The sequence below is a fragment of the Nicotiana sylvestris genome, chromosome 8 (genome assembly GCF_000393655.2).
Source record: "Nicotiana sylvestris chromosome 8, ASM39365v2, whole genome shotgun sequence".
In the NCBI taxonomy this organism is placed as follows: Eukaryota; Viridiplantae; Streptophyta; class Magnoliopsida; order Solanales; family Solanaceae; genus Nicotiana; species Nicotiana sylvestris.
In genome coordinates, this window is record NC_091064.1 from 83,545,049 (window position 1) to 83,556,213 (window position 11,165).

An 11,165-nucleotide genomic window follows, 5' to 3' on the forward strand; every position below is an offset into this window, starting at 1 on the left:
TCAAGATTGACTACAACACCGGTATTAGCCCTGCCAGAGGGTACATAGGGATTTGTGGTGTATTGTGATGCTTCGAGGATCGGGCTTGGGTGTGTGTTAATGCAATACGGCAAGGTTATAGACTACACTTCTAGGCAACTCAAGAATCATGAAAAGAACTATCCAACCCATGACTTAGAGCTGGCGGCAGTGGTGTTTGAGCTAAAGATTTGGCGACATTATTTGTATGGGGTGCATGCGGATGTATTTACGGACCACATGAGCCTTCAATATAATTTCAAGTAGAAGGAGTTGAATCTGAGACAAAGAAGATGGCTAGAGGTACTCAAGGACTATGACATTGATATTCTCTATCACCCGGGAAAGGCTAATGTTGTGGCAGATGCTCTTAGTTAAAAATCCATGGGAAGTTTGGCTCATTTGGAGGCATATCAGAGGCCGTTCGCCAAGGAGGTTCACCAGTTGGCTAGTTTGGGAGTTCTCCTTGTGGATTCTAATGAAAGAGGAGTAATTGTTCAGAATAGGGCTGAATCATCGCTTGTGGCGGAGGTGAAGGAGAACCAATTCAGTGATCCATTGTTAGCACAACTGAAAGAGGTGAAGAAGATCACAGCTTCTTCCTTCGGAATGGATGATGGTACCCTACGGTACCAAGGCCGCTTGTGTGTTCTAGATATTGAAGGTCTTCAGGAAAGGATCATGGCAGAAGCTCACACTTTCAGGTATTCCGTGCACCCAGGTTCTACAAAAATGTATCATGATCTCAAGGAAGTTTATTTGTGGAATTACATGAAAAAGTATGTGGCGGACTTTGTGGCAAAAGGTCCGAACTGTTAGCAAGTGAAGGCCGAACATCAACGGCCCGGTGGATTGGCCCAAAGCATAGAAATTCCAATATAGAAATGGGAGATGATCAACGTGGATTTTGTGGTAGGGTTACCGCACACTCCGCGCAAGTTCAACTCAATTTGGGTAATCGTGGATCGACTCACGAAATTAGCACACTTCTTGCCAATTAAATCTACCGAAACAGTGGAATAGTATGCTTAGTTGTATATCAACGAAATAGTCAAATTGCATGGCACTCCAGTCTCAATCATTTCAGATTGAGGGGATCAGTACACATCCAACTTTTGGAAGAAATTTTAGCAAGGTTTGGGTAAGCAGGTAAATCTTAGCACAGTTTTTCATCCTCAAACTGACGGGAAAGCATAACGGACTATTCAGACACATGAGGACATGTTGCGTGCATATACTCTTGATTTTAAAGGTAGCTGGGATGACCATTTGCCACTCATAGAATTTTCTTATCACAACAACTTCCATGCTAGTATCCAGATGGCACCATTTGAGGCATTGTATGGTAGGAGACGTAAGTCTCCCATTGGGTGGTTCGAGCTTGGAGAAGCAAAATTTATAGGACCAGACCTCATGCATCAGGGTATGAAGAAAGTCAAGATTATTAAGGACGTTCATCGCAGAGATTTGGAGTTCAAAGAGGATGATTGGGTATTTTGAAGGTTTCTCCCATGAAGGGTTTCATGTGGTTTGGAAAGAAAGGAAAATTGAGTCTGATATATGTCAAACCGTACAGAATCATTCAGAGGATTGGTCAGGTGGCGTACACGCTCGAGCTACCACCTGAGATGTCATTGGTACACCCAGTCTTCCATGTGTCTATGTCTAAGAAGGTAGTGGGAGATCCATCCACTATTGTGCCAGTTGAAACTATTGAGGTTAATGAGGAACTATCATATGAAGAAATTCCAGTTGCCATTCTTGACAGGCAAGTTCGGAAATTGAGAAATAAGGAAATTGCCTCCGCAAAAGTGTTATGGCGGAACCAGCAGGTTGAGGAAGCCACTTGGGAACCAATAGGTTTGTATGTCCATGTAATAGCTTTTTATGCATTAGGTCCCTATGAACTCTTATCTTTTGATTTGATCTATGTAAAACTGTTCTGTCTTGGTTATATGTTGCCTATGTGTCCATGGTTGGTATTGTACTAGTTGTGTTGTGTCTATGGAACATGTATATTCTATTACGATATGTTTCTGGGGTTCTCTGACAGGTGGATAGGCCTAGTTACAAAGGAAACTCTGGCGAAATTTTCGAAAAATTTAAGAAGTTAGCCAAATTTGGGGCTGTTGATATGTTTCATGTTGTGAAAAGCTGAGGTTTCATAAAGATTGCTAATAAATTAACCTTGATCCTCATTCGAGGATGAATGCCAAATTAGGAATATGTGTTAGAAATTTGTAACACAAAGGGCTGGCGCGGTTCAGACCCTTTGGATTGATCTGTGCATTAAAAAGTTAAGGAATTATGTTTTCCAAAAAATTGTGTTTCTGCAGTCCATTATGCGATCGCATAATAGATATGCAGACCGCATAGTCGCCGCAGAGTCAGGCAGTTTGATGGTTAATTTGAGGTCAACTATGTGGCCAATTAACCAATCGCATAATAGATATGCGGGCTTCATATTCATCGCATAATCTGCTTGGAATTTTTGCGAGAAGAAGTTCTGTGGTGCTTTATGCGACCGCAGAACAGGTATGCAGACTGCATTTCTATCGCATACCCAGACAGTTTGTTCAGGTTTTGGGACCATTTTTGGGGTCCAATTTGCGGCCGCATGTCCATTATGCGATCGCAGATTGTGTCGGGGCTCCTATTTTTTAACTATTAAAACCCGACCCCATCCCATGAAAAATACCCTGTTAGACCTCTTTTATGCTATTTCACTGCAAATAGAGTGAGAGAGAGAGCTCTAGAGGGAGAAACTAACTCTCAATCCTTGCCAAATCTTTGAAGACTTTCAAGTAAAGTTTGCTAGGCTTCACCATAAGAGGTAAGAACTTCAGCCCTAACATTTGTCTTCGAAATTCACACTAGAATGAGTAATTAGCTTGGGGGTTCATAGGTATATGAATGGATTTATTTCATGCATAAAATATAATAGAAATCTCTCACAAAAAGGTCCTAAAAATCACAAGTGCACACTTAGTGCTTGATAATCTACTTAAATGAGCTAGAATCTTAATCATGTCCCTAATTCTTAGTACGATTTGTAATTTTCATAAAATAGATTGAAGTTGCTAAGAGACCCAATTTTTTTTAAGAATTTACAGAAAGCTCTATTGAAGTATGTATGGCTAAAACCCCATCCTATTAGAAATTAAGCTCTGTTAGTATGTGTACGTGCAAATGTGCTAAGACTGAAAACTTGATTGATGTATGGATTGTTATTTTACAGGAGTTGGTTTTGAAATTGTATATATGTACATGAAAGGTGTGCCTCAATATGTGCAAAGTACTATTCAAGATATTTAAAGATGTGCAAAGAATAAGAACTATGTGTTGAAATTGCCTAGACTTCACATCAAGATTTAAAACTGAGATTGTCATGCTGATTAAGTGAAATCTTACCTATGCTTACAACTTGAATTGCTTTTGTATGTGCATATAATCATAAATTTCAAGGTTGACATTGAAAGTGGAAATGATGTGATAATTGTGGCCCTAAGTGCCAATGAATTGATATGATATATGTGAAATAAAGATTCAAATGAGATGATTAATGAGAAAGAAACAACGTCTAGGTAAGGCGGCCTAGCCGATCAGGCCGTGATCGGACACCATACGGCACACATGGTGGTAATATGCTGATATTAAATTCCGGAAAAGGAGAATGAGATTGTGATTGAGGTTTATGTCTAAAATGAGGAAACTTAGTCAATCGGGTCGTGATCAGACTCCGATCAGGACAGCGGTGGTATGTGAATAATGATGAACAATATGAAATATCCCAAACTATAGCTATGGAGATGATGTGAAAGTTATATGATTCTTTATTTGGTGATGTGGTGCTCGATTAAAGCTTTTGATTGTCTATTGTGATTTCCTTGTTCTTGTATGATAGTTCTTTCTAATATGATGGTGTTAAGTTATACTTACTAGTACTATTCCATGGTACTAACGTCCTTTTTGCCGGGAGCGCTACATTTTTAAATGAATGTAGGTGGCTCCATAGTGGACAGTGTCGATCGCGCGTAGCAGAGTATCCTCCTCTCATAGTCTTTGTGAGCCCCTTTCTCCTTCAAGGGGTTACATTGCACATCTTTTGTTATAGAAATCCACTTTGAGGTATATCCGGGGCCTTGTTGCCGGTGTTGTCATAATTGACTTTTGTATTCTTAAAGGCTCCGTAGACGTTTGTGTGGGTTATGTACGGTGTTGGATGGGTCTATGAACTACGTTGTAATCTTAAACTCTTGTTTCTCTAAATTGTAACTGTATGATGAATGTACAATCTTTCCTATTGACTTAGTAAACGAAAACATGGTTCCCTTAAACATATTGAGTTGAGTAGAAAGTGTTTAAAAGCATTGCTCCGTTGGGGTCACTCGATTGAGCGCTGGTTGCACCTCCCGAGGTTGGGGCATGACATGTAAATATATGTATATGGGATAAGGTAAAAGTTTATTGTGTTATATACGCACCACCACCTGATTAGTTCGTATATGATGATGATGTTGCCCACAGTGACCGAGACAATATTATGGGATGCCCTCAGTGGCTTGATGTTATTATTTACTCATACATATGCATGGCACGACATTTATACGCACGTGCAGGACGTTATAAACGTTTCAAAATTTACAAAGTTATTCAGATTTAAAGATGTGTTTCCTTATTCCATGTTTCATCTATGTCTTTTACATACTATTTTCATGCCTTACATACTACGTACATTTTTTGTACTAATGCCCTATTTCACGGGGCCTGCTTTTCATGCCCGTAGGTGCATGTAGGCAAGCTGATGGTCCCCATTTTTAGGATCCCTGATCAGCGAGAGTTGGTGTGCTCCACTTAATTCGGAGCTTCTTTGATCTTACGATACGTTTGTGTATATATATGTATATGGGTATGATGTGGCTCAGTCCCGTCTTTGTACAATTATGTTTCTATTAGAGGTCTGTATATAATATGTCTAGTTGGGTTGTATGTGGCCTTGTCATCTTTAAGTTTTGGATTCATAGTTGTTTATAGCAGCCTTACCGCTCGCCCACTGTATTCTGCATGTATACGTACATATGCCTTGATGGCAGGTTTCCTTCACGTATGTTATTTTCGTAATGAAGCAGATATTATTCAGGATCATATCTTAGATGCATGCTTAGGGGTGATTGACAGGTAGTACTCATGCACACGTTGCAGACCATCGGTTAGGGTAGTGACAAAATGTAAGGCCTTGTGAAAATTTTTACTCAAAAGCCCAAAATCTCGTAGTGCCACGTTAGGACCATGTGTTAGAAATTCGTAAAATTCTTCGCGGCTTCCAAGCTCACCGTGGTGCGGACCCTTTAGATTAATATGTGCATTAAAAAAGTTAAGGAATAATGTTTTCCAGAAAAGTGTATTTCTGCGGTCCCTTATGCGATTGCATAATAGCTATGCGGACCGCATAGTCGCCGTAGAGTCAGACAGTTTGATGGTTAATTTGAGGTCAACTATGCGGCCAATTATGCGATCGCATAATCAATATGCGTGTTGCATAGTAATTTCATAATCCCCTTGGAATTTTTGTATGAGGCAGTTCTACGGTGCATTATGCGACTGCAGAACAGGTATGCAGACTGCATTCTGTAGCATACCCGGATAGTTTGGTTAAGTTTTTGGGGCTATTTTTGCGGTCCCTTTTGCGAGCCGGATGTCCAATATACGATCGCATATTTCATCGGGGCTCCTATTTTCTAACTTTAAAACCCGACCCCATCCCATGAAAAACACCCTATTAGACCCCTTTTTATGCTATTTTGCTGCAAATAGAGATGGAGAGGGAGTTCTAGAGAGAGAGGGTGATCTTCATCAACTCCCACTCAATACTTGCCTAAACCCTTGAAGATTATCAAGTAAAGCTGCTAGACCTTCACCCCAAGAGGTAAGAACTTGAGCCCTAGACTTTGGTTTTGAAATTCACACTTGAGTGAGTAATTAGCTTGGGGGTTCATGGGTATAAAAATAGATTTTATTGCATGCATAAAAGATAATAGGGTATGGGGAGGTTTTGAACTAAAAAGATAGCAATTGGGGTGTAAGATAATTAAAACCTCTCACAAAAGGGTCCTATAATTACAATGCATACCTAGTGCTTGATAATGTGCTCAAATGAGCTAGAATCTAAATCATGTCTCTAATTCTTGGTTCAATTTGTAATTTTTATAAAATAGATTGAAGTTGCTAAGAGTCCCGCAATTTTGTAAGAATTTAAAGAAAGCTCTGTTGAGGTATGTATGGCTAAAAACCCTTCCTATTAGAAATTGAGCTCCATTGGTATGTGTATGTGCAAATGTGGTAAGACCGAAAACTAGATTCATGTGATGTATTGATTGTTATTTTACATAAATTGGTTTTGAAATTGTATATATATGCATGAAAGGTGTGCCTCAATGTGTGCAAAGTACTATTATAGATATATGAAGATGTGCAAAGAATATGAACCATGTGCTGAAATTGCTTAGACTTCACGTCAAAAGTTAAAACTGAGATTTTCATGCTAATTATGTGAAATCTTACCTATGCTTACAACTTGAATTGCTCTTATATGTGCCTATGATCATAAATTGCAAGGTTGACATTGAAAGTGGAAATGTTGTGATAATTGTGGCCCTAAGCTCCAATGAATTGATATGATATTTGTGAAATAAAGATTCAAATGAGATGACTAATAAGAAAGGAACAACGCCTAGGTAAGGCAGTCGATCGGGCTGCGATCGGACACCATGCGGCACACATGGTGGTAATGTGCTGATATTGAATTCTGGAGAAGGGAAATGAGATGGTGATGAAGGTATGTATCTCAAATGAGGCAGCCTAGCTGATCCGGTCATGATCAGACTCCGCTCAAGATAGTGGTGGTATTGAGAAAAATGATGATCATATGAAATGCCCCAAACTAAAGTAATGGAAATCATGAGAAAGTTGTACGATCCTTTTTTTTTATGATGTGGTGTTCGGTTAGAGCTTTCATTGTCTCTTGTGGTTTCCTTGAATTCTTGTATGATAGTTCTTTGTAATAAGATGGTGTTTAGTTATACATTTGCTGGGGGCGTTACATTTTTAAATGAATGTAGGTGGCTCCATAGCGGATAGTGCCGATCGCACGTAGCGGAGTATCTCGTTCTCAAAGTCTTGGTGAGCCTCTTTCTCCTTCAAGGGGTTATGTTGTACATCTTTTGTTAAAGATATCCACTTTTATGGTATAGCCGGGGCCTTGTTGTCAGCGTTGCTATAATTGTCTTTTGTATCCTTAGAGTCTCTATAGACGTTTGCGTGGGTTATGTATGGGTATTGGATGGGTCTATGAACCATGTTATAATCCTAAACTCTTGATTCTCTAAATTTGAAATGTATGGAATCTTGGAAACTTAACTTCGATTTAAGGTTGTGATATAGAATGAACTATCAATGTTGAATGTCCAATTTCTCCTATTGTCTAAATAAACGAAAGCATGATTCCTCTAATCATATTCAGTCAAGTAGAAAGTATTTGATAAGGCTTGCTCAGTTTGATTCACTCGATTGAGCGCTGGTCGTGCCTCCCGAGGTTGGGGCGTGACAAACTTGGTATCAGAGCCTAAGGTTTTAAAGTGTCCTAGGATGTCTTGGAGCCGTGTATAGTAGAGTCCTTCTTATCGATGTGTAGTCGACCACATCTATAAGTTGGAGGCTACTTGGGCATTTAGGAACAACACCCTTATTTGATATTCTGGATCGTGCAGCAAGACTTGTTACGAAACTATTCCCCCTTTAAATAGTGTATTCTTCTATCTTTCAGTAAAAGGCACCTAAAAAGAAAGCGAGAATTGGCCAAGAAGCCTATGCCACCTCAGGAGTTGCTGATAATTCATTGCTTGATACTGCGGGTGAGGGTAGTCGACCTGCTATCACCCTGCCTGGTTCTTCTAATCCAGAGCAGACTACCCCAGTTCCTACACCTGTGGAGGGTACCACTATCCCTACCATTGAAACTCTTGTTTCGCCTCCAGGCCCAGCTCCCGATTCTGGTATTTCTGATGGGGATCTTAGGGGAGCTATTCAGATGTTGACCCAGCTAGTGGCCTCTCAGGCCCAGAGGTCCAATGTTGCACCCAGGTTTGCCAGCCAGCAAGGGGATTCCACCAGTTCCAAGGTGAATAGATTTCTTCAGTTAGACCCTCTAGTGTTTATGGGTACCAATCCTGAAGAAGACCCTCAGGACTTTATTGATGAGATGCATAAGACCCTCAGGGTTATGCATGCAACTGAGACTTAGGGAGTAGAGTTGGCTGTCTACCATCTGAGAGGGGTGGCCTATTCGTGGTTTGAGTTGTGGGAAGATTCCCGTGAGGAAGGGATCCCTCCGGTGAGTTGGAGCGAGTTTGCCGATGCCTTTATAAATCATTTCTTGCCTGCTAAGACAAGGGCAGCCTGTGCAACAGAATTTGAAAATCTGAAGCAAGAAAGCAGAAGTGTGTGGGAGTACCATATGGAGTTTGCTCGCTAGTCCAAATACGCCATTCATATGTTGCCCACGATGGAGGCTAGGGTGCGTCGGTTTGTTCATGGCCTTCATCGTTTGAATGTTAATGAGGCTTCTATGGTTGCGTTGAATTCTTACATTAATTATGGGAAGATGGTAGTATTTTCTCACGCCACAGAGAACCGTAAACTTAAGAACAGGATGGAGAGAGATGGTAACAAGAAGTCCCGGTGTACGGGCAACATGAGAGAGTCACTAGGTGGGGGGAGGTCAGCTTTTGGAGGAGGATCATCAGGGCCGTCCCAATCTGTTGCATAGTTTTCATCCAGTGCACCGCCATCAGGGCCCAATCAGCAGTAGTAGTGGAGTCATTTCAGGCCCGGTACAGGAAACAGGGGATCCCACCAGTGGGGTAGGTCAAGAGAGAGGTCCCAGCAGCAACAGAGGTCCCTGTGCCCTAGGTGCAGGAAGATGCACTCATGAATTTGTTATTTGGAGTTACCCGTATGCTATGGACGTGGGATGAGGGGTCATATTCAAAGGCATTGTCATGTGTCCCGCCAGAAAAGCGGGTAGGGGAACAGCACAACCAGCCAGCCCAGCAGCTGCTACATCTTCAACCCCTTCTCCAGCTCGAGGTACCCCAGTAGCCACAGGGTGTGGTGCAGCTAGGGGTGGTGCATAGAGTTCAGGAGGACCCATCCGGTTCTATGTGATGAGTGGTCGCCAGATTATAGAGGCTTCTCTAGATGTTGTTACAAGTATTCTGATTGTCCAATCTCATGATGTGTATGCACTTATTGACCCTAGTTCCAACTTGTCCTAAGTTACCCTTTTTTTTACTATGGAATTTGGGATAAAACTGGATTAGCTTCATGAGCCATTTTTGGTGTCTACTCCGGTTAGTGAGTCAATTACGGCTATTCGAGTCTATAGAGGTTGTGTTGTCACAGTGCGTGGTAGGGATACCATGGCCGATCTTATTGAATTAGGGATGATCGATTTTGATGTAATAATGGGAATGGATTGGCTTTATTCATGTTTTGCCAAACATGATTATCGGACTAGAACTGGCAGGGTTGCATATCCTAATGAGCCCGTTGTTGAATGGAAGGGAGATAATGTAGTGCCAAAAGGTCGGTTTATTTCTTACCTCAAGGTCGCGAAGATGATCAAGAAGGGGAGTATCTATCATTTAGTCCGTGTTACAGACACCGATGTCAAGGTACCTAGCCTTGAGTCCGTACTAGTTGTGATTGAATTTATGGATGTCTTTTTAGATGAGCTCCCTGGGATCCCACAAGACAGGGAGATTAATTTTGGAATCGACGTGATGCCAGGCACGCAAGCTATATCAATTCCACCTTACAGAATGGCACCGGCAGAATTGAAAGAGATAAAGGGAAAATTGAAGGATTTGCTAGAAAAGGGTTTCATCCGGTCGTGTGTGTCACCGTGAGGCATACCGGTCTTGTTTGTAAGGAAGAATGATGGGTCTTTATGGATGTGTATTGACTACTCGCAACTCAACAAAGTCAGAATCAAAAATAAATACCCTCTACCAAGGATAGATGACTTGTTTGATCAACTGCAAGGTGCTACGTGTTTCTCAAAAATTGACTTGCGATCCGAATATCATCAATTAAAGATAAGGGAGCAGGATATTACAAAAACAGCTTTCAGGACTCTATATGGGCACTTTGAATTTCTTGTGATGTCTTTTGGGCTCACAAATGCCCCGATAGCTTTTATGGATCTTAAGAATCGATTCTTCAATCCTTTTCTAGACTCCTTTGTGATAGTGTTCATTGACTATATTCTTGTGTATTCCCGAAGTCAAGAGGACCATGTTGACCATCTCAGGGCAGTACTGCAAACTCTTCAGTAACATCAACTGTATGCAAAATTTTAGAAATGTGAATTTTGGCTTGAATCTGTCGCGTTTTTGGGTCATGTCGTCTCCAGGTAGGGAATTATGGTTGATCCTCAAAAGATTGCAGCATTGAAGAAGTGGCCTAGACCTACCACTCCAACAGAGATTCGCAGTTTCTTGGGTTTGGCTGGGTACTATAGGAGATTTGTGGAAGGGTTTTCTACTCTTGCCTCTCCATTGACTAAATTAACGCAGAAAGCAGTTAAGTTCCAGTGGCCCGATGCTTGTGAAAGGAGCTTCCACGAATTGAAATCAAGATTGACTACATCACCGATATTAACCCTACTAGAGGGAACAGAGGGATTTGTTGTGTATTGCTGTCACACCTCCTTTTTACACTACCCGAAGGTAGCATAAAGGAGTTTTTCAACTTTAAGTGACATTATTCGAAATGAGATTATTTATTCATTAAATTCAGAGTCGCCACTTTGGATGGTATGTTTTCTGGTTTTCCAAGCCACCGGTTTATTTTAAAATCCCAAATCGAGGAAATTTCGACTTTCCTTTTGAAGTCTGCGAACCAGAAATTCTGAATAACGAATTCTGTTAACCCGGGGGAAGGTGTAAGGCACCCCCGGATTTCGTGGTTCTAGCACGGTTGCTTAAACTAGTATAATTGGCCTATTATCTGATTTTAATACATGTTTTAACATATGGTGCCATTTTAAACTATTAACCGCTTTTAATTAATTTTAAATAACATTTAAC

General features: G+C 41.0%; 2 protein-coding genes across 2 annotated transcripts; both read left to right on the top strand.

The window, feature by feature from the left end:
* The first annotated feature begins 402 nt into the window (after positions 1-402).
* LOC138875303 (uncharacterized) lies at positions 403-837 on the top strand. Its single transcript, XM_070154126.1, has one exon. The coding sequence runs from the start codon at positions 403-405 to the stop codon at positions 835-837; it is 435 nt and encodes a 144-aa protein (XP_070010227.1).
* An 8,657-nt stretch (positions 838-9,494) lies between these two features.
* LOC138875304 (uncharacterized) lies at positions 9,495-9,983 on the top strand. Its single transcript, XM_070154127.1, has one exon. The coding sequence runs from the start codon at positions 9,495-9,497 to the stop codon at positions 9,981-9,983; it is 489 nt and encodes a 162-aa protein (XP_070010228.1).
* The last annotated feature ends 1,182 nt before the right edge of the window (positions 9,984-11,165 follow it).